This window comes from Alosa alosa, chromosome 11 (assembly GCF_017589495.1).
Source record: "Alosa alosa isolate M-15738 ecotype Scorff River chromosome 11, AALO_Geno_1.1, whole genome shotgun sequence".
Classification (NCBI taxonomy): Eukaryota; Metazoa; Chordata; class Actinopteri; order Clupeiformes; family Clupeidae; genus Alosa; species Alosa alosa.
In genome coordinates, this window is record NC_063199.1 from 20,192,547 (window position 1) to 20,216,518 (window position 23,972).

The 23,972-nt window shown below is 42.7% G+C and overlaps 1 protein-coding gene across 1 annotated transcript in view; it reads right to left on the bottom strand.

Annotated features, from left to right (window-relative positions):
- LOC125302784 (integrin alpha-11-like) overlaps positions 1-23,972 on the bottom strand; it is a 62,874-nt gene that overhangs the window by 31,476 nt on the left and 7,426 nt on the right. The window contains exons 2-8 of the mRNA XM_048256104.1: positions 10,744-10,855; positions 5,648-5,757; positions 4,311-4,402; positions 3,972-4,086; positions 3,542-3,669; positions 3,025-3,173; positions 1,915-2,059 (exon numbers count right to left, since the gene is read on the bottom strand). Coding sequence (XP_048112061.1) covers positions 1,915-2,059; positions 3,025-3,173; positions 3,542-3,669; positions 3,972-4,086; positions 4,311-4,402; positions 5,648-5,757; positions 10,744-10,855 — 851 coding nt within the window. The remainder of the gene's footprint in view (positions 1-1,914; positions 2,060-3,024; positions 3,174-3,541; positions 3,670-3,971; positions 4,087-4,310; positions 4,403-5,647; positions 5,758-10,743; positions 10,856-23,972) is intronic.

The following is a 23,972-nucleotide window of genomic DNA, read 5'->3' on the forward strand; positions in this document are numbered from 1 at the left end:
CTTGTGAAGTGAATTTGAATAAACCAATCGCATGCAACACCGTTAAATTATGATCTGGGCTCTATCGGCAAATAAATCACGATCCCTTTATGGTAAGAATGGGACATTCTACAGTCCTATGCAAAATCATAAGCAGGAGTGTAGGAGTAGGCTATAGCCAAAGCACCTACACAATATTGGCTGCAAATAGCCTATCATTAATAAGACGTCATGGTAGGGTGTCTGAAACAGTAGGTAGCCTACTTAGGCTATGTCATTGTATCATATTGTAATTGTCAATTAGTCAACATTATTTCCAACCATGGTTTATCCACAGAACGTATTATAGTATATCAATGCATGGCCAACACTTATGAAACAAGGTAGACAAACATATCTTCCTATGTTGTTGTGTCATTCATCTCTTTTTGCACGTTTTTCCTATTAATACTAAAGCAATAGTTGGCCTATCATAGTTATCAGATATCAACTAGGCTACAGTGCCAATAAATAGTATTCACCCCTTTGGATATTTCCCCTTTTACTGTTTTTATAAATGGAATCTTGATCAATTTAATTTCGCCTTTTTTTACAATGTTCAGTTACACTTTACTTGACAGTATCGACATAAGAGTGACATGACACTGTCATGAACGTGTCATAGACAAGTCATAAACGTTTATGACATTACACTTCTGTTATTAAGTGACATTCGGTTTTTGTCATAACAAGTTAGGATTAGGGTTAAGGTTAGGGTTAGAGTTAGAGTTAAGGTTAGGGTTAGAGGTTAGGATAAAGGTTAGGGTTCATGTGTCATGACAGTGTCATGTCACTCTTATGTCAATACTGTCAAGTAAAGTGTTACCCAATGTTCTCTTATTTTGTATCATACATGTTTTAATTAATTAACATTACTTTGTGGAAATGTGTTTTCATTTTGACATTAAAGAGGGGATTTTGGAAAATCATTGAAAAAAAAAGGTCTAATTGATTTGACAAAGATTCCATTTATTAAAGCAATAAAAGGGGAAATATCCAAGGAGGGTGAATACTTTTTATAGGCACTGTATAAGATAATTTTTGGTATTATCACAGATTAGGCTATCACATCGGATTCCATTAAACCCGATTCAGTGCGACTCATAATTGAATATGTAATATTGCATATGTTTTGCTCAAAATCGTATTAGCCTAGGCCCTACTTAAATAGATTAACAATCTGGCCAGATGTTATACAGTATTAAAAAAAGCTACAATGTTTTTTTGAATTTAATTGTTTGCAAAACAAATGCTAGGCCTACATGAATAGTCACATACAGTTTGAAAAACGAATCAGATGAGCAATATTGAGATTTCAAAGGCTACTGTAATCTCACCTGACGCATTTCATGTAAAGGTATTGCTCAACACTAACCACATTGAATCCAACCTGGTTCAACCCATTTATTGCATTTAATCACACCTTCCTGGTGGCAATTCTCTCATGCAATTCACCTCATCCACCCGGAGCGTCAGAACGAACCTGAGGTATACGCCCACCCCTTCTGGGAATTCTACCAATGACAATGGTGCCTCACTGCAATGCATCCAAATGTACCCCATCCCACAGAAAGAAATCTTTCAGTGTCAAACCTTCTAACATTTTCCTAAAAACCCATTACTTTATCGAGAGTGAATTAAAAACATAGTAATGAGATGAATTCAACTTCCTGGTTTTTGTACCCCTCAACGAGCCTCAGCGGTGTTCCAGTTTTCAAAATGACCACCAGGTGAATAATGCGAATAATGCGCATGCTCTACCATATTCGCCGGTGATACATTGCTGTCAACCTTGGGGCCTTTGTGTTGTTGAAAGGATGAAGTCATAGGCCTCTTCCATTAGGAGATTTACCGCTATGGTGTACAGCATGGTTGTACCTCCCTCATCATACTCACAGCAATGGCGTAGAGCGTGATGTTGTCCTTCTCACTGTCCTCAACAACCTTCTGCAGGTCAGGACTGTCATGTGACTCTCCGTCAGTAATCACAATCATCACTTTTCTGGCTCCCTCTCGCCCGCCACGCTTAAAGGCCAAAGACCTGAGAACCAATAAAGTACATAAAGTATACTTTATCTTATCTTATGTTATTTTATATTATGTTATCTAACCAACACCAAATAAAGTATACTTTATCTTATGTTATGTTATGTTATGTTATCTTATCTTATCCTATCTTATGTAACCAACACCAACTCCCATCAGCATGAAGGGGTTAAGAAAGACCTGAGAACCAATAAAGTAAATAAAGTATACTTTATCTTTCCTTATGTTATGTTATGTTATGTTATGTTATGTTATGTTATGTAACCAACACCAACTCTCATCAGCATCAAGGGGTTAAGAAAGACCTGAGAACCAACTCTTATCAGCATGAGCAGAGTTGCTGGATGTGACTGCTATCTTCCTTTCTCTAAGGCTACGTCTGAGCCTGCTAGCATAGCAACATGCTAACACATTCGCGCCACGCACCAGAGTGTTTGAGTGCACATACCGACACGGGAGAGGTATGACTCAACTCGTGAAAGTTAAGGTAAGAACATATATTACTACTGACATTGGGTGGCGTGTTCCTTTAACATGCACACCGACAGTAGTGTTAATAGGGGATTAACAATATTTAGTGTTACAAAGGACTTGGCATTGGTTAGATTAGTTCTGGCCATTCATAGAGACTGGTGGGTCGCTAGGTTAAATTGGTCTTTAAATTGGTTTCATTAGAGTTAGTGGTCACTGTGTTAAAGTCATTGGTTGTTTTAGACAATTTAGCAGTTCTGTGAGTATTAAGTGGAGTGTTAGTGGAATGCTGTTCATCAGTGGATTTCTGTCAGTGGATTTGTCTGTATTGTAAGTACTGTTGTAGTTTACAGTTCAGTTGATAGTTCTGATAATGTTCCTAATTCCTAGTTATGTTCTGTGGGGTTTCTTAAACTACTTCGTTCTGTTAGAGTTGTTAGTTCTGTTGGTGTTTGTTCTTGGTCTTGTTGGAGTGGTCGGTTCTGGTACCGTGCACTGCTGATGCCAAGGGCGGTGCGCGTCTCCTCTCCGCCTCTCTGCTGGATGTTCTGGGCTGCTTGTACCACCTCCTCCACCGACTCGTAGTCGTCCAGGGCAAACTCATGCACGACCCGCTGCCCATACTGCACGATTCCAACCTAACATATAACCAACACCGTAATGATACTGATAGATTACATTTCTAAAGTACTACATAGACAAACAATAGACATACAGTACACACACACACACACACACACACACACACACACACACACACACACACACACAGAGAAAACTACAACATACACACTCACACACAACTGCCCTACTGGGCTGCCCTACACTTGCCCACTCACACAAAACTCTTCACAAATCATATGACATACACACTCCCACACATCTCTCCACCAATCATACGACATGCTTAACTCGCACAAGATTAAAGGGCCTCTGGTAGGTAAGCAGCTCTTAGGTGAGAGGATGGAGGATAGCCATAGGTCTCTCATAAATGTGTGAGACTTACCTGTGTTTGACCGGACCCAACGCAGAACTTCTGCAGTACATTGATGAGAAAGTCCTGCACCTCGTACCAGGGGTAAATAGAGTTGGAGCCATCAAGAACTATCACGATGTCCATGAACGTCTCGCATCCTAGGGAAACAAACAGGAACGGAATAACAACACTCACTTCTGTCATCAGCATTTCAGGAGGTCCAAATATTCCTCATTTCCTTCAGGCACAATCTACCCTGTAGAACATCTGATAACTTGTCTTGAAAGATATCAAACACAGACAGGAAAAAGTCAAGTGTGTGTGAGAGAGGGGAATAAAGCCAAGTGTGTGAGAGAGGGGAATAAGCCAAGTGTGTGAGAGAGAGGGGAATAAAACCAAGTGTGTGAGAGAGGGGAATAAAGCCAAGTGTGAGAGCCTACGAGGTGATAGTAGGACTCACGCTGGAAGGCCGGGGCAATGTTGTTGGTGAACTGGAAGGAGCTGTTGACTCTGGAGCAGATGCCCGTGCTGTAGTATGCACTTCCACACTCATAGGACCACAGGGGGCCGCAGGCCTGGGCAACATGGTAGTTAGTACACAAACCCACATACTATACTAACTACACACAGGGCCACAGTTAGTGCACTAACCTATGCACAGTGCTAACTAAATACACACACAACAAATAAACAACCCAAAGAACACGATCTGACACAAATATATGAACACTTTCAGTTTGTTGAATGCAGTATAACTATATCATGTTGACATACATGTAAGAAAGCTTTTTGAACGCACCACAAAGCTCTGATCTTCAGGGTTGGATGTCAGTGACATTCCAATTCTCATCTTGTCCTTCCGCTCTGACACATAGCTCATAGATTCATTCCCTGGAAGAGAGCAGCCATAGCAACCCACACGGTAACCAAATTTGAGCAGCAACAACAGTGGTCATACAATGTCAGGGCATACATTTAGCCACTGAAGAGTTGCTAGAAAAACAAATGTCTGCTGTAAATAACATGTCATGGCAGGTAGTCCAAACCAACACCCTCCTGCTTAACAGAGACAGCAAGGGGTACCATAAGCAGAGCTGAGCAGTGAGCAGCACCAGTGGGGTATACTACGAAGCACGTTAGACATATCTAGGCTATGTAGACATAGCGAGGCTTGACAAAGCCTTGACTCAGGGGTATACGTTAAGTGATACTACGATAGCAGTTATGTGATATATTTGTCAAACTAGGCTTTCAGCTCAGATCTGTGCGCGTTCTCGGTATTGGGATGACTTTTGGCCACAAGACGCCTCTATTTAAAAACAATTACTTCGCATTCATGGAGCTTAATCTACAAGTCATTTTTGTGAACCTTTAACATCAAATAAATCAATTGTCATCAGTTGTTGTATGGATCCATAGTGGGAAATGCACTATTAAAGCGCATTCGAGATCCAAAATGTTAGTAGAGGCGGAGCTCCACCTGTAAGATATATGACAGAATCCTACATGTGAGATTTAAGATAATTGATTGGTCAGTGGACGGTAGATTACACGATTTGAGCTATAACTTAGCACATAACCTCCTCCCGACCAGGTTTGGTTGACAGCATAAGATACCATGGTGATATAGCGACACTAAAACAGATCCACTTTCGTGTCACAGCATACCCTAGCTTTGAGCGCAACATACCTCGCTAACCCACTAATCGAGATTCGTAGTACACCCCACAGGTCAATACAAGTTCCATCCTGCGCATAGTATACAGGCACTATGATGGAGTTTATGAAATGCTACAAAAGTAATGGGCTACACTGTGAGTTTTAACAGAACTTCATTCAGATTATTTAGACTGAATATAACATCAACAGAACTTTCTATTTAAGAATTTTACCCCAAAACAACAAATATTATTTTTGATTGGCTGTTGGTTGGCTGTTTATTTTTAGATTAGCTGTTGAGTGGTTATACTTATGAACCCTGCAAGAAATCCTGCTTTGGAGAGGTATTGGATTTAAAACCTGCCATACTAATTCTTATATTACATCCACATACTAAAAAAAAACAATGCATCTTTAAGTCTGAGTCACTCAGGCCTTGTGCTGAATCCATACATCCATCAATCTAAGGGCGAGTACCCAGATGGAGCCTGGAGCAGCTGGCCTCAGGGCGGGGGTCCAGGGGACAGCGGTACACATCTCCTGTCTGGTGATCACCACTGCTCTCAAACGGAGCTCCCACCAGCAGCCTGCAATACAGACAACATCTTACAGTAATCCACTGTCACAGCAACAAGAAAGAGCAACCATTATATGTAAGTAATCGTAATCCACCGTCACAGCAACAATATGGAAACAGACAGGAAGAGCAACCAAGTAATTCTAATCCACCATCACAGTATAAGTATAGAATATATAGTATATATACTCTTTTGATCTCTTTTGAGGGAAATTTGGTCTCTGCATTTATTCCAATCCGTGAATTAGTGAAAGACACACAGTGAGGTGAAGCACACACTAACCCGGAGCAGTGAGCTGCCTGCTACAGCAGCGCTCGGGGACCAGTGAGGGGTTAGGGGCCTTGCTTAAGGGCACTTCAGCTGTGGATGTGGGCATGGGAGAGCACCTCCCCCGCCCACATTTTTTTTACTGGGTTGGGGATCGAACCGGCAACCCTTCGTTCATAAGCCCGAAGCCATAACCAGTAGGCCACGGCTGCCCCCGTAACTTACAGCAATGATGTGGAACAGACAGAAAAAGCAACCATTGTATGTAAATAATCCTAATCCACCATCACAACAACAATGTGGTAACAGACAGAAAAAGCAACCACTAAGTGTAAAGTACTGTTTCTATATTATCTCTACAGTAGTGACGACAACCGTTGTGCCTGTGTGTTATGATTCTAAGGCAAAACAAAGATCTGATCCGTAATGCACTTATGGCTTTCACATTCATGTCAAGCATGGAGAGGCTGCCAAACCACTTCCTAAAACTCAGTCTGCTAAGTTCATTTGTGTTTACATTCCTGCAGCATCACTACTGCCAGGAACTGGTCATCCATACGGCCTGTTATGTAAAATGACATCTCTTACTACTGCATGTGATGTAACAAGACATCTACTACTGACAAAACTGGGCATCTTTGTGACTGGCACTAACTAGTCATATAGTGCTACTGGTCCAGGCCATAGAGTTGGGGTCTCTGTCTGTACCATATGGGAGTGAGACTCAGGGTCTCACAGCTCTGCAGTTGCAGTTTTCTTCTCCCCATGTCAACCTTAACCACGCAGACCTAGTGCAGTGAGGGGACCACAGCTTCGCTGCTGCCCACTGTGAGAGCTTCAGAGGGTTCAGCTGGGGGTCAGGAAACAGCCCACATCAGGTAGAGGAGTCAAGCAGGGTTTAGATTAGGGTTTAGTGTTAGAGAAGGCCAATAACAATAGGGTTAGGGTTTAGTGTTAGAGAAGGCCAATAACAATAGGGTTAGGGTTTAGTGTTAGAAAAGGCCAATAGGATTAGGGTTAGGGTTTAGTGTTAGAAAGGACCAATAAGATTAGGGTTTAGTGTTAGAGAAGGCCAATAACAATAGGGTTAGGGTTTAGTGTTAGAAAAGGCCAATAAGATTAGGGTTAGGGTTTAGTGTTAGAAAGGACCAATAGGATTAGGGTTTAGTGTTCGAAAATGCCAATAAGACTAGGGTACAGTGGTAGAGGTCAATAAGATTATGGTTTAGTGTTTGAGAAACCCAGTAAGATTAGGGTTTAGTTTAGAGATAGAGGGACCTATTTTAGCGATCTGAAACAGATGGTTTAAACAATGTGCCGAGGGGAAGATAGGAACAAGACTTGCATCACATTGTGCTGGGTGGAAGATAGGGCCCATAATGTGTTCCACAAATGTTCATTCTGAAAGAAAATAAATTAAATAAGTAACCATGGAACACTTACTGTAAACCCCAGTTCAGTTGACTGACTGCGTTGACATCTGTCATTAGCATTCCTTCTAGACAAACACATGTTGGTCTGCTGTTCCGACCCAGTAGGGTGACAGACTGTGACCCTGGTCAAATAGTTTTGCCCAGCAACTGTGTCATGATAAACACTTTGGTTGTATATTCTCCCCACCCCCTTTTATTGGAGTCTGGGACGTGCACGAGAGAGGGAGGGAGGGGGCAACCACAACACAGACTTTCCAGACATGAAGAGCCAGGGGCTCCTCGAGGACAGGTTGCTAGACAAACTCGCATACTTTCCGCTTATTTACCTGCAACTTCAAAGACAAAAACACTCTGCAATCCAGGAGGACCACAAACTATGCCTCCATCCCCTAGATGAAAAACAGGAAAGAGTGCCCTAGTGATTGAGCAACATTACCTCACATATGACTCACAGCATGATTAAGAGGGTCTGACTGCTTGTGATCTGTTAAAAAGATGTGTCTGGCCCTGGAAGAAAAACTGGCAGCAGTCCTGGTTGTCTAGAGGGACAGCAGCACAAGAACAGACGGAGCAATACACAGCTCCATCAGCAGCTCAAAGTGTTTTGCCTTCACAAACAATCTGGACAAACCTGATCTTATGATGGTCTCAGTGGACAGAGGGCAACACAGACTTCTTCGCACAGCTGGTCTAGTCCAGATTTTAACAGCTGGTCTAGTCCAGATTCTAACAGCTGGTCCAGTCCAGATTTTAACATGTGGTCTAGTCAAGACTCTAACAGCTGGTCTAGTCCAGATTGTAACAGCTGGTCTAGTCCAGATTCTAACAACCAGTCCAGTCCAGTTTCTAATAGCTGGTCCAGCCCAGATTTTAACAGCTGGTCTAATCTAGTCCATTTTAATATCCTACCGGCCTGTGGAGCTGTCTAACCTATCACTGGCGTGATCCTCTCACCTATCCCTGTAAGAGCAAGATCAAGATCACATTAATTCCGTTTAGTCCAGCTACATTCAAATCACTGCTGCACTGCTGTTTGACTGTATTCAAATCACCTCTGCTTTACTTCTCACTTTGCTCTCACAAAAGGAGAGACGCAGAGCCTGTGGTCACTGACAGAGTGCTCTTTGCTGAAAGAGGAGACCTTTGGAAGACCCCAACAGGCTTTGTGAAGAGAGAGAGAGGAGTGCTGGAACACAGCCCAGGGGGGCAGCCAGACCAGATGCAGCCAGACCAGATGCAGCTACAATGGGAAGGGTTTGGTTTAGGGAAACCTTGCATCAGCAGCTAGAAAAAAAGAGGATTTACAACCCAGGGGCCGATGGAAATAAGACGGATAGAGGATTCAGTAAAGCTCAGCTGTGAATGTGGGTAGTTTATAATATCTATTACAGAAAACATTTCATACATCATGCATTTTACGCCGCATATTTAACTGTCACAGACTAGGGGTGTTTGGTGTGTGAGGTGGCCCAAGTGTCCAGGGAGATAACAACACACCAAGCCCCTGAGTGTTCCTTAAACAGCCAGACTGAACACGCAAAGAACCTCTGTGCTGACCTGAACATGCTCCTGTTCTACATGCACACGTGCACACATTCACACACACATTCAGACAGGCACACACAGACTGATGGAAAATACGAGTCAGAATGATGGATCATACCGTATACTCCCCCTATGTCAACCATTATTATTCCATAAGCGCAGTTTCACATCAGCAGACGCAAGAGCATCTGAGAGAGAGGCGGACTGTTGACCCCAACCTCAGTCTCAGGAACAGACACACTGGGGTAGAGTAGGTCTCCATGGAGAAGAGCATCCCTCACATTCTCTCCCAAAGGAAAAAAGGTTATTTAAGTGTTTTAAAAACAAATGACAAATTATGTCTCATGCTGACGCCTTTCCTTTGAAGGGTCCGACATGAGACACAGCACAGGATATGAGGACATCGACCAGGGGACAGGCACAGAGAGAGACCAGGGGACAGGCACAGAGAGACACCAGAGAGAGACCAGGGGACAGGCACAGAGAGAGACCAGGGGACAGAGTGGAACAGAGAGAGAGAGAGACAGACAGAAGCTGCATTTCCATTAAAGCTTTGCGCAAAATAAGTTTTATCTTGTCGCGATAATCATTTTAGATAAATGTGACAACGTGTCTCCCAAAATCTGACAAGTTTTGTCAATTTATCTTCAATTGCATCCACCAAAAACCGTGGTAGTTAAATTGAGTGGGTCAGAATGGAAAGTGAAACCCTTATTCTTGGCAACAACGTGTGACGATTGTGGGAGGAAATAGTCCACATTTTACATTATAAATGCTTGCATTTTGTTATTTCTCACAGTAGACTTGCACAGATGTTCTCACCTCGAACCAACTCTAAAAAAAATCCTTTCTCATTAGGCCGCACAAAATGTGTCACCTTTTTGAATGCGTTTAGTGTTTTGTGACTCACCTAAATGCGAAAAAAGTGTTTCCATTGCGCTTTTGCGATAAAGTGCTATTTTGATACATCGGTAAAAAACACCTCATGCAAGTAAACATTTTAAACATTTGTGAGTTTTTGCGATATTCACGTTTCCATTATTCGTTTTCCATTTTTCATATTAGATTTGCGCATTTTCAGGGTTAATAGAAATGCACCTACTCAGAGAGTGTGAGGGAAAGAATGAGAGAAAGATGGATAGGGAGAGAAAGAGAGATAGAGAGAGAGTGTGAAGGAGAGAAAGAGAGATAGACAGTGAGGGAGAGGAAGAGAGACAGATAGAGAGAGTCTCTGTGTGTGTGAGAGAGAGATACAGTGAGGAAGACAAAGAGAGACAGACAGAAAGTGCAAATGAGAGATATACAGGAAGAGAGAGAGAGTGGTGGAGAGAGAGAAAGAGAGTGTGATGGAGAGAGAGATAAAGAGAGTGTGATGGAGACAGAGATGGAGAGAGTGTGATGGAGAGAGAGATAAAGAGAGTGTGATGGAGAGAGAGAAAAGAGAGTGTGATGGAGAGAGAGATAAAGAGAGTGTGACGGAGACAGAGAAAGAGAGTGTGATGGAGAGAGATAAAGAGAGTGTGATGGAGACAGAGAAAGAGAGTGTGATGGAGACAGAGAAAGAGAGTGTGATGGAGAGAGAGATAAAGAGAGTGTGATGGAGAGAGAGATAAAGAGAGTGTGATGGAGAGAGAGATGAGTGTGATGGAGAGAGAGATAAAGAGAGTGTGATGGAGAGAGAGAAAGAGAGTGTGATGGAGAGAGAGATAAAGAGAGTGTGATGGAGAGAGAGAAAGAGCGGCAGCCTCACCATTTCTGTCCCTCCGCCTGGTGCTGCTGCACCGTGTAGCCAAACTGGGCCTCCTCTGAGCCATGGATGACCTTTGCCCTCTTCACGTCAATATTGAAGCAGAAACAGAGCCCTGGAATCACATGCAGCAGAGATGCATTAGACACAACACACACACACACACACACAGAGCCCTGGAAACACACACAGCAGAGACAAACACACAAGTGTACAGGAAAAGGCATCAGGAACAAAATACACACCAACGTAGTGTTGGAATCACACAGCTACAACACACACACACACACACACACACACAGTGTGAAGTGTACAGTAAAAAGGCATCAGGAACAAAATACACACCAGCATACGAGTAGTTTCACAATCAGGGTGTGCACTTCACATTTTTCACACACACGTCATAATGTTGGAATAGCATATGTTATATTATTAATAGCCAGACTGGAGCACCTTGACAACTCAAAAAATTAATGGTAAAAATACAATGTGAAGATGCACTGTCACGAGATGTAAGCAGCAAATGCAAAATGTTTTTGATGGTAATCCAGTCAATAGTGAAAGTAATTAACTGTGTATAACTGTTTTGTCATTGACTATGACAGTGGTTCTCAAATGGGGGTATGTGAGGGCACTCCAGGGGGTACGTGAGATTTTAAAATATACATATATTTAAAAAGTAGAATCCATGCAAAAATACTTTAAAAACAATTATTTAATAAATAGTTCAGGAAAATATAAGTTCATATTCAATTTCAGTTTTTTCCTAAAACCCAGAGTCCCCCCCATACCAGGATGGTTTGACCCAACCTGTCACATGCCACCCGCTTTTTTTCTCAACTAAAAATGCTTTGCGCTGGTTAGGGGGTACTTGGCTGAAAAAATATTTCATAGGGGGTACATCACTGAAAAAAGGTTGAGAACCACTGGACTATGACACCACGGTAAAGTTAATTTCACTTTGCCTATGATTTCAAATAATAGATGAGTGCTAATGCATGCAGGCTATACACTGCTAGGTTTTAGTTAAGCATGGTTTAGTGGAATAACTGTTCCATACGGTCTCGCATGCAAGCAGATTCCTTCAAAATATCGATGCGCTGTTTGAAGTTGCGCTGCTTGTTGTTAAAGGGAATGATGTCATTTTCATTGGTTTAAAGGATGTTACACCCAAAACACACCCATGACTGATTAAGAAACATAAGAACCGCCTTTTTGCGCCAAGCACCCAATGTTTGATAACAAAACCACCCCGAATGTGGTCTGGACAAACCCCTGCTGTTTGTCAGTGACCATGCATTTAGATTGCCAAAATAGGGCCCTACATCACATATATTCATATAAAGCTCCTTGACTATGGAACTGCTGATTGGTGAGCTTCACAGTTGGTCAGGGGTGCTGTGCTTCTTGTGCACCGGCGTGCTCACAAATCAAGGGTGGCACAAATTAAAGAGACCTTTGAAATATTGAACTGAATCGATTCATTGTCAAAATCAAAATCATATTGCAAATTGCAATATCTTTCAGAAAAATCGCAATTATATATTTTCCCCAAATCGCGCAGCCCTAGTGTGGTGTGTGGCGTGTTGAGATGGCATGCAGTGTATTGAGATAGTGTGGGGCGTGTAGCATGTGAGGTGTGTGGTGTGTTGGGATGGTGTCTGGCCTGTTGGGGTGGTATGTGGGGTGTTAGGATGGTGTTAGGGTTACCACACGTTCTGGTTTTCCCGGAATTGTTCTCTTTTTTAATGTCTGTCCCGGAAAATTGATAATCTTTCCCGGGATACCAAATGTCCCGTTTTTTGGTGCAAAGGCACTTCTATTTTTTTAATAGTTTCACTTTCAATAAAACCTACGTTCCTACTATTTATCTTAAGTTATGTTGATTGTATCCAGCTGTCGGAGGCAGGCATGTGCTTATTTGATTGGTTGTAATGCAGACCAGCGAAACGAAAGTTTACCTTAACCATCAGCATCACCTAGCAACTACCGGCCGCGCGCAGCATGTCCAAGAGAGTGAGTGCGTGCGTGCGGGTAACAGATTGGAGACGGTAGCCTAGTAAAAAAAAAAAAGAAATTTCGGTTCGATTTGGTTTCATAAAATGGGGGGAAACGGAGGAGGATATAGGCCTACAATCAAAGTCAGGGCCAGCGGCAAAGAAAAAGAGATACATAGTATACCACGCCGACAGGGTGAACATTTCCGGAGTGGGTAACAACTTAATATTATGCATATTATTGTTCATGTTTTATGGATTAGCCTTATCTTAAAAGAGCTGGTGAAAGGGCATTATAAGAACCGTTTAGACTCAGCAACCTTAAAGTGACAATGAATGCACCATAGTTAAACAGTATAACATCTGCAGCATTTGTTAATAAGCTATTATTTAAAACCAATAATAAGCCTAGTATCTAATGAATTATAGGCATTTATTTTATTTTTATTTATTTTTATTTTTTTTGAGGGGGGTGGGTTCGGCAATGAATGTCCCGGATTTTCATAAATCACATGTGGCAACCCTAGATGGTGTCTGGCCTGTTGGGGTGGCTTGTGGTATGTTGGGGTGGCGTGTGGTGTGTTGGGGTGGCGTGTGGTGTCTGGCGTGCTGGGGTGGCGTGTGGTGTGTTGGGGTGGCGTGTGTGTGGTATGTTGGGGTGGCGTGTGGTGTGTTGGGGTGGTGTGTTGGGGTGGCGTGTGGTGTGTTGGGGTGGTGTGTGGTGTCTGGCGTGCTGGGGTGGCGTGTGGCCTGTTGGGGTGGGGTGTTGGGGTGGCGTGTGGTGTGTTGGTGTTGGGGTGGTGTCTGGCGTGCTGGGGTGGCGTGTGGTGTGTTGGGGTGGGGTGTGGTGTCTGGCGTGCTGGGGTGGCATGTGGCCTGTCGGGGTGGCGTGTGGTGTGTTGGGATGGCGTGTGGGGTGTTGGGGTGGCGTGTAGCGTGTTACTGTAAGATAGTGTGTGGTGGGTTGTAGGTTGAGATGTCATGTTGTGTGTTGTGTGTTGAGATGGCATGTTGAGATGTCTTGGATGTATTGGAATTGCGTGTAGCGTACTGAGATGGCCTGTGATGTGTTAAGATGGCCTGTGGTGTGTGGCGTGTTGAGATGGTGTGTGGTGTGTTGAGATGATGTGTGGGGTGTTGGTGTGTTAGATAGATAGATAGATAGATAGATAGATACTTTATTCATTCCAAGGGAAGTTTTAGATGGTGTTTAGGTAATGAGATGGCGTGTGATGTTGTGTGGTGTTAAGATGGTGTGTAGCATGTGGTGACCTCAGCACAGGACGTCCTCATCAACAGCCAAGCAGCGCTAATTACAGGAGGACCGAAAACTGGAAGACCAACTACAGTAGAAATGATCAAAGAACAGCTTAGTAATGTTCACCTCAACCACACAAGCTTAGTCATGTGCACCTTGACCCTCCACATCCCATTCTCTTTTATTCTCTTCTTCAGTTCTCTTCGCTCTCTCTCATTCTTTCTCTCACTGCTCTGTCGCCACGCCGACCTGTCTGTCTGGCCCGACACATTCTGGGGCAGCTGTTGAGTCTGGTTTCAATTTAAATGTTTATCAGGGAGGCCATTTCAGACAGACTTTAGTGCTGTTGCCAAGACGACAAAAAATCGCATAGCATGAATGATGTCATGATGCTTCTCCATTGTGATTTCCACAGCAGGATATTATGAGAAGAGCAGATGAAAAGTCTGTCCTTTTGGCCAAGAGAGAACAGCTCCGAATGAATCTTTATCTGACTTCCTCTCAGCTGCAGGACTGAAATGGGAGCAGATTGGTTCACTTTCTCTGTGTCTGCTGGAGCTGTGCAACCACTGTAGGCGTTTTTTCGACCGACAGAGAGCCCGTTCTAGAACTGGTTCCGTTTGGAGTTCTTTGAACCTTGGTGCTATCTGGTGAACCAGCCCACATTTCCACCAGTTTAGACCGAACCATGGATGCGTCATCAACAATGGGTGTTGCATGCAAAACAAAAGTTACTGAGATGCATAAACCGGAAAATTATATGAACAGTTGCCCCGTAAAAAACGGCAGAAATTAGCTGTTTAAAATACTAGTCAACATCTGCAGTGTAGTGCTAGTTGAGTAGTTTTGTTTATGCAACAGTTGATATGGACGGAATACTTATGCTTTTAGCCTGATTTTGCCAAAGACAGAAATTACAGTATTTCCAAAGAAAGAAATAACTGACTAGTAACAAATTACTTTGCTTTTTCCATAGAAAATATATCACTGTGTGTGTGTGTGTGTGTGTGTGTGTGTGTGTGTGTGTGTGTGTGTGATAGAGAGAGAGAGTGCATGCATTTGTGTGTATGTGTGTATGTGCATGTGTAAATGTGTACAGTATGCATGTGTGTGTGTGTGTGTGTGTGTGTGTGTGTGTGTGTGTGTGTGGTGAGTGAGTGAGTGAGCTTGTGTGTGTGAGTGTGTGTGTGAGAGTGTGAGTGTGATTGTGTGTGCATGTGTAGAGGACAGAGACAGATTGTGTCGTTTCCTCTGTAAGATTCCTCCTCTTCTCATTCCTGAGCAGACAGTGAGCTCCAGCTCCTGCCCACATAAATAAACTGTGAGTCCAGGACTTCCTCAGGCAAACACCAGGACACACACACACACAAGCGTGCAGATGCCAGCAGCTGTCTGGAGAGCGCGAGCTCCTGATCTCAGGCCAGCATCTCTGGAAGCGCTGAAGTGTTGGATAATAAACACGTGGCTTCGGCCTACCCCCTCCTCAGAACCCAGCAGCAGAGAGTCCTGGTCTACACCCTCCCCATACAATCACACACAAACACACACACACACACACACACACACACACACACATTAATAAAGTAATACACACACACAGCTTACACATTTCCACCCTATTACTCACATCCCCCTCAGCACCACTACAGCCACCTGCAGGATCTGGGAAGCGCTCTGATCACCCAGGGTCATATTCCAGTAACCAGCCATCACTCAGGATCATATTCCAGTAACCAGCCATCACCTAGGGTCATATTCCAGTAACCAGCCATCACCCAGAATCATATTTCAGTAACCAGCCATCACCCAGGGTGATATTTCAGTAACCAGCCATCACCCAGGGTCATATGTCAGTAACCAGCCATCACCCAGGGTCATAATACAATAACCGGCCATCACCCAGGGTCTAGTAACCAGCCATCATCAATGGACAAATTCTTCTAACCACCACGGAAAGTCACCCACAAGAAAAGAACATCTAAAAAGAGATTATTTTTTAAGACTGCATATGTTCAAATACAGTGCTAGAAAATAACTAGCTTTTAAAAAGATAACTAACCTCTAAAGGAATGATCCGGAGTTAAAACAGCTTGGGGTCTTTTTATGGATGATAACAAGTTAAAACTTTCGTTTGGGAGCAAGAATATGTTAATCGGAGAGGTGGTAGTGTGAAGAGGGCCTCTACAGACAAATTGAAGTATTATAAACTTTGTACGTTTGCAGAGGTTATAATAAGGACTGTTTATGAAGTCAGAAGTCACCTTAACTTGTCTTCCGGTCGCCACCATCTTGAGGAAAAGTACGTCCAAATTAGTAGGCTCATTTGACTTCATGCGCAGCACGTGCATTGTGCAGCATGCCTCATGTTCAGCCAGATCTGTGCTGCACAAAATCAAATGAGCCTAATGGCAAATGAGGTATGGCTTCTCTGTACTCATATTTTTTTAATCCTAAATATTATGATAAATGTTTTTATCATAAGTTTAAAGGACAATTCTGGCGTAAAATGAACCTAGGGGTTAATAACACATGTGTACCGAGTTCGTTCGCTCTCTGGGATATGTTTTTATGCTAATCGAACGTGACCAGTTTTACCACAAACCGCTAATTAGCGGGGTTCACCCTTTATTACGACATCCCGTTATTACGACAATCCTCTATTACGACATACCATTATTACGACATGCCTCTATTTAGACATGCCCCTACTCCCCTTTTTTTTTTAGTACCGCTATTCCGACATTACAAATCCTCATTTTCAATTTATCTCTGCAGTTCCCGTATCCTATCAAATTCCAACATCCTAGATGCATGGATGAGCTGTAGTCATGTCATCTGCACCTGCAGCTACATCAACAATCCACCCGCCATCCACTCCAAACAATGTTTTTCCCAATAATTGATATCGGCACACATTTCAGTCAAAACCTTAGGTGATTTTGAACTGGCCATGTGAATAAATGTTACACATTATGTAAAACACAGGTAGCTCTCCTCATTTTATTCTCTAAGCTCTCAGCGGAAAACGGTCGGAAACTCCATGCATCAAACAAACTCTGTGCATGCAGGCCACCTATATTAATTAATTAATGGCCGTCAATCAATGGCCAATTAAGAAAGAGGCGGTGAATTCTTACGCTCCAGTAGCCTAAACCACTTCAGTGAACGTTCAAATAACCCCCAGAGTTCAGTGTCCATCAGGGTGTTCAAACTGGATGTGCGATATATTCAAGTTGCTTATATTGCAGAGGACAATGATAAAGCCACGTGCAACGCATTTTGGCTTGCCAGCAGGTTGGATAAATTCAATTTACCACATAATAATGTAGGTGTGGTGGCGATTTCTTTGATTTTCTTGTTCTAATTCTTGAGAGACTAAAATCAATGACGCGAGACTTCTTGAAAGTTTAAAGATTTACTGAAATAAAAATAGTCACTTTACAAAACAACTATCTTCCAAACTTAAAATCCTTCAGCAGTGACAATAATTCCATGTAGTCACGGTCAAAGACTGTTGCGCTCTGATGTCTCACCACAATCTCTAAGTTTGCTGCACTCATCCGTGACATCAGTCAAAGGTCAAATATAATGTGCAATACTAAATTATTACTTTATCATTACTACATTGCACAACAGCTATTTATAAATCTCAAATACTCCAAAAAAATCATACAGATATTTAGAATTAAATGATTTCCTTCATATTAACATTATGTCTCTTACATACCCAACCCCTAATTATGTAGGGCGGAGAACTACATTAATTACTCAAATCAGATAGAGCCATTCTTTTCCATAAACAATCTGTGAAATACACATTAATAACAGTGAAATTACAAGGGTTTTTTTTTTGTTTTGTTTTCACACACAGTAGCATAAAATCACATTTATTACACTGCTTCCTGCAACAGACATATCTTGGTCACAGGCCTTTCCAGGAGGCTGCTCCTTGTCTGAACTTGCACACTTCTTGCATTTCCTTTGTAATCAGGCATCGTCTTGATGATGCGGCCTATTGTCCATGAGCTCCGTGGACTAGAAGAATCCACAATCAAAACAATGTCATCAACTTTAAAGTTTCTTTTCAGCTTGGACCAGCGCTGTCGCTCTTGCAGCAGAGGTAAGTACTCCGCAGTCCATCTGCGCCAAAAGAGGTTGGACAGGTACTAGATTTGTCTCCAACGTTTCCTTCCATACACATCACTCTTCTCAAAGACTTCTGGTGGTATAGTAGGCTTGGTTTTCATCAGAAGCAGATGATTTGGAGTGAGTGCTTCAAGATCATCAGGATCTTCTGACATCTTGGTTAATGGTTATGGACTCCACTTCACACAACAGTGTGTGTAATCCATCATCATCAAGAACTTGCTATTTCAGTAGAGCACCAAGTACCTTCCTTACAGTCCTAATCTGGCGCTCCCAGACACCTCCTTGGTGAGACGCTCCAGGTGGATTAAAGATCCACTCAATCCCTTTTTCCATCATATCCTCCTTGATCTTGTTCTTGTTCATGTTCTGTATGGCTTCACGCAACTCCCTTTCTGTGCCAACGAAATTTGTTCCATTATCCAATCTCATAATAGAAACTTGTCCTCTTCTACTGATGAAGCGGCGCAATGCATTGATGCATGCATCTGTGTCGAGAGAGTGTGCGACCTCTATGTGTACCGCTTTTATTGTCAAACAAGTAAACAGCACACCATATCTTTTGACCATGGATCTTCCTCTCTTCACTTGAAATGGTCCAAAGTAGTCCACACCAGTATGTGTGAATGGCGGCATATCTGGTGTCAGTCGATCAGCTGGCAAATCTGCCATCTTCTGCTCACCTGTCCTAGCGCACAATCTTTGGCATGTGTAACAGTGTGATAACATTTCCCTTATGGCAGAATTTGCTTTCGGGATCCAATATTTCTGCCTGAGCCTTGACAAAACATGGTTTCGTCCACAATGTCCTACCTGTCGGTGTGTGTGCTGGAGAATAAGAGCAGAAATCCTGAGGTCCTTGTGCAAGATGGCTGGATGCTTAGCCTCCTCTGGCATCGCCTATCTGCTTAACCTTCCTCCCACTCTCAACACTCCATCTTCAAGGTAAGGATCCAACTGTGGCTACTCTTTTTAACATCCTTTCCCTGCATCAAGATCTTGATCTCTTCTCCATATTTCTGCCTTTGACTGTAGCGAATGAGATCCAGCTCAGCAGTCATCAAATCTTGTACGCCAACTGAAGCACCTCTTAGGCCTTTCTTGTACTTATTCATTTCTTGATCCAAGACACGTTGATGTTCATCTTGTTTGTCATTTGGCATGCTTATGGTTCTTTGCAGCTCTGCTCTTTTATGGCTCAAGTCCTGTAGCATCTTTATGAGCTTGGTAAACCATGCTACTGCCTTCTTTAATCGATGCCAATCTGAATAAAATGCAATGAGCTTGTCCAAAGCAGCCTCTTGTATTGTGACAGCACAGGAAACAACCTTTCTTTTAACTTCTGGATCATCTTCTGACAATCTTGGTCAATCTTGTCTGGCCACTCGTCACATGCATTCAATAGAAATTTGGGCCCATCAATCCAGTTCTCACATGTCATGAGGTCCTCTGCTCTCATGCCTCTTGAAACGTGATCTGCAGGATTTTCTGTGGAACTCACAAATCTCCACTGTGATGGATTAGTGGCCTCTCTTATGAATGATACTCTGTTGGCTACAAACGTCTTGTAGCGGGCTGCATCATTTTCAATGTATTTCAAGACAGTCATGCTGTCTGTCCAAAATACTGACTCTTCCAATTGCATGTTTAGCTCTTGTCTCAACATTCGATCCATCTTAACAGCCACAGTTGCCGCAGTTAGTTCCATTCTGGGTACAGTTACTTGCTTGAGTGGGGCTACCCGGGACTTACCCATCACCAACGAACAAGACTTCTGATCATGCTCATCAGTCAACAACAGGTAAGTAACGGACCCAAAACCGTCCTCACTGGCGTCAGAAAAATTATGCAACTGTACCGTTTTGACAGGTCCAAAATTTGCAGGCTTGAAACATCTTCTCCCTCTAAAGCTGGAAAGCTTCTGCAGAATGTTCACCCATTTTGTCCATTGCTTCTTGTGCTTCTCCGTAATCTCCTTGCCCCATCCTGTCCTGTCTTTACAAAGGTCTCTCAGGAGCAGCTTTGCTGGCAGTACAAACGGCGCCACAAATCCAAGGGGGTCATAAACAGAGCCGACAACTGACAAGATTCCTCTTCTTGTGGGTGGCTTACTCTGCACATTAATGTTCAAAGTAAAAGTGTCAGTCTCAGTACACCATGTCACTCCTAGAGCTTGTTCTACAGGCAACAAGCCACTATCCAAGTCCAGATTCTTTACCTCTTTTGCTCGCTCTTCCTCAGGAATGGATGACAGAAAGGCTCTTGAATTGCTCATCCACTTTGTTAGATGAAATCCACCTTGTCCACAAAGTGTTCTGAGGTCACTGGCTAATTTAATTGCTTCTTGTTCTGTGTCTACTAAAGATAAACAATCATCCACATATAAACTAGTCAGTAGTGTCTGAACTGCCTCTTCTGTTGTCTTGTTATGTCGATCCTCCACTATTCTTCGAAGAGCATAGCAAGAGCAGCTAGGGGAGGAGGTAGCACCGAAAATGTGTACACACATCCGGTAATCAACTGCTTCCTCTTCCAAATTGCCTTCAGGCCACCACAGGAATCTGAGGAGGTCTGCATCCTCATCAGGCACTCGAACCTGGTAAAACATTGATTCAATGTCAGCCATGATGGCAACTGGCTGTCTTCGGAATCTGTTTAGCACTCCCAGAAGTGTGTTTGTGAGGTTGGGACCTTGAAGTAACTGACCATTCAGAGAAAATCTTTGGTATGAAGTGTTGCAGTCGAACACCACTCGTATCTTGTTTTTGGGGTGGTACACCCCGTGATGGGGAATATACCACACCCGTCTGTCTGTCTGCAACTGCTCGTCAGGTACTCTTTCAGCATATCCCTTGTCCAATATGCTAGTCATAAACCCACTGTAATCTGTGTGGAACTGAGGTTTTCTTGAGAGCTTCTTTCTCAGACTTGAAAAAGTGTGTGGCTATACATCGGTTGTTTGGAACCTCAACAGCTCCATCTATCAATGGCAGTCCTATATGGTAATGACCATCTTTGAACTTTACTGAGTCTGACACAGACCGATGAATTGATGATCTTCCTGAGACAGTTCGTTCTTATCCTCATACTGACGTTCGGGAAAATCAGCATTGAACTGCTGCACCAGCATGTCTTCGATGGTCTCCACGGATATACGATTAACCATGCAGTTTTGCAGAACTTCAGAGCTCCCACTTGAATATTCTTGTCTTGGCCCATTCACTATCCAGCCTAGTACTGTTTGTATAGCATATGGCCCATTGTTTCTGCTGTTCACCACTTTCCATGGTTCCATGGCCTTGTAGGCATTCACACCTATCAACAATCCAACATCTGAATCAATATGTGGTAGACGTACATCACCTAGGTAAGACCACTTACTAATATCTTCTTGTCTTGGAATGTTTCCTTTCTTCACAGGTAGATTCTTCTGTGTCAACACCTTCGGAAGATCAATGTAATTGTTCTTCTCTACTCCACATATCTCTAAATCGTTTAAGACATATCCATGCGTCTTCTTCCTTTGCCTCATAGTACAAAGTAGGAAGTCTGTTCTCTTGCCATGGACATTAAGTCTATGTATCAAGTTCTCTGTGCAAAAGGTAGTGGTACTTCCTGGGTCCAAAAATGCGTAAGTTTCTACAATGTTGTCACTTTTCTTTGATTTCACCTTTACAGGTACTATCGAAAGGATGCAATCACCGTCACCGACCCCAGTAGATCCACAGCTTTCCTTTTCCAGTGACAGAAGAGCATTTGATACTGTAGACTTCATCATGGAAATTCTTATTAGACACACTTCTTTCCTTTGTGATATGAAGCATAGTTGGATGTCTCAAAGTACAATCTTCGCAAGTCATTCTTTTCTTACAATCTTTACTCATGTGTCCTTGATTGAGACATCCGAAGCAAAGTCCTTTGCTTTTCAGGAATTGTATTCTGTCTTTATGTTCCAATTCTTTAAACTTCTTGCATGAACTGAGTGCATGTGACTTCTCACAATGCAAGCAAGTCTTCTGTTGAGTGTCAGTCGTATTATTCTTTTCTTTTGGAGTCTGGGTTTTGTCTTCCACAATAGGAGACACGGACGTGGCATAGTTAGCTCCCTTGATGTCATTCCTCTTGAAACTCTTTGCACCAACGGGTTTAGACTTGGCCTTTCCATCAGAGCTCACTTCCTGAATGTCACCAAAGAGTGGATCATTAGCAACTTGAGCCATCCAGTCAATGTAGTTCACTAAATCATCAAATCTGGCTCGTCTTCCTTGGCGTGCTTGTTGCTTGAATGCAGTGTTTCTCCATCGTTCTCTGACTTTAAAGGGAAATTTGGAGATTACTGTCCTCATATTGCTGGGATTATCCATCTCTTCCATGAACTGGATATCAGTCATCGTGTTCCTGCATCCTACGAGAAACAATGCGTATGCTTTCAAACCCTTGGCATCCTCAGCTTTGATCTGTGGCCACTTAAGTGCTTTATCCAGGTATGCTGTGGCTACCTTCAGTTCATTTCCATAATGGTACTGAAGAAGTTCCTTAGCTTCCTTAAATCCTTTTTCAGGCCTCATGTGTTCACAACTGCGGACCAGGTCCCTTGGTTCGCCACTTGTAAATTGCTCTAAGTAGAGCAACCTGTCTTGAGCATTGGTTGTCTTGCTCTCAATTGCACTTTCAAATGCCCTCATAAAGGATCTATAGGCAAGGGGGTCTCCAGAGAATACTGGTACATCTCTCTGAGGTAGCTGAGATAGCCTTTGCTGCATAACTAGTAGCTGTGTCACTTCATTCTGTTGTTGCATAATGTTGTGAAGATCTCTATCAGTGTGTTGCAATGGACGTTGCTGTGAGGGAACAGAATGTGGCATGCTTCTCGCTGATTCAGTTACCCTGTTGCGACTGCTCTCCTTATGCATTGACCTTGGAAGTGGATTGAAAATCACTTTTTCTTTTTTGAATGGAGAATCTAAAAAGTCATGTCCTTGTTCCATACTAATGCTCCTGTTTGACTGATAATAGCTGTTCATGCCATCACAAGTCTCTTCTTTTTCACCTAATATTTTCATCTTGGCAGCTAAAGCTGCAATCTCTGTATCCATTTCCATCTGCTCACGCATAGCCTTTAATCTAAATTCCTCAGCTTCTATTTCATGTTTTTTCTTTAAAGCGGCTGCGCGCGCCATCAATGCTCATTGCTCTGCCTCGGCTCTCAAACGTGCCGAGTTGGTTGTGGATTGTGCTACAGACCCATGTCTACTTCTCCTTGTTTCAGAAACACTATCCCTTGGCAATACATCATCATTTACATCTTCTTCACTACGCTCTTTGCGAGTTTGTGAAACCCATTTTCCAGTTTCCAAAATGAACCCATTTTTGGGGGTGTCACGATTCTCCAAATCCTCGATTCGATGCAATTTTCGATTTTAAAGTCACGTTTCGATTCGATTTTCGATCTTTTTTTCAACATTACTCTTTTTGGCCTTTTCTGTTTCGGGGGGCTTTTATTTTGAAACCGCTTTTTATTTTGAAACCGTTCCAACCGCGAGGTTGTAATGTAAACAGAACCAACATTAGGCTAAAACAGAGACGTGAACATAGTGAAATGAAACAACACAGAAATATCGTTTCAGCACACTTCGAAGAGACCCAAGATTAATGTTCATGGATACTTATCAATGTGCATTTTAAGCCTTAAAGTAACTTTGGACTGTAACTAGATCATCTTTTCACTTGCTAAGTTGAGTAGGGTAAGTTAGTTTTAATTGACGTGAATGAACGAGTACTTCCACACCGGTGATTTCAAAGTAGCAAGAGGGGCTTTGATTTCAGTAGGT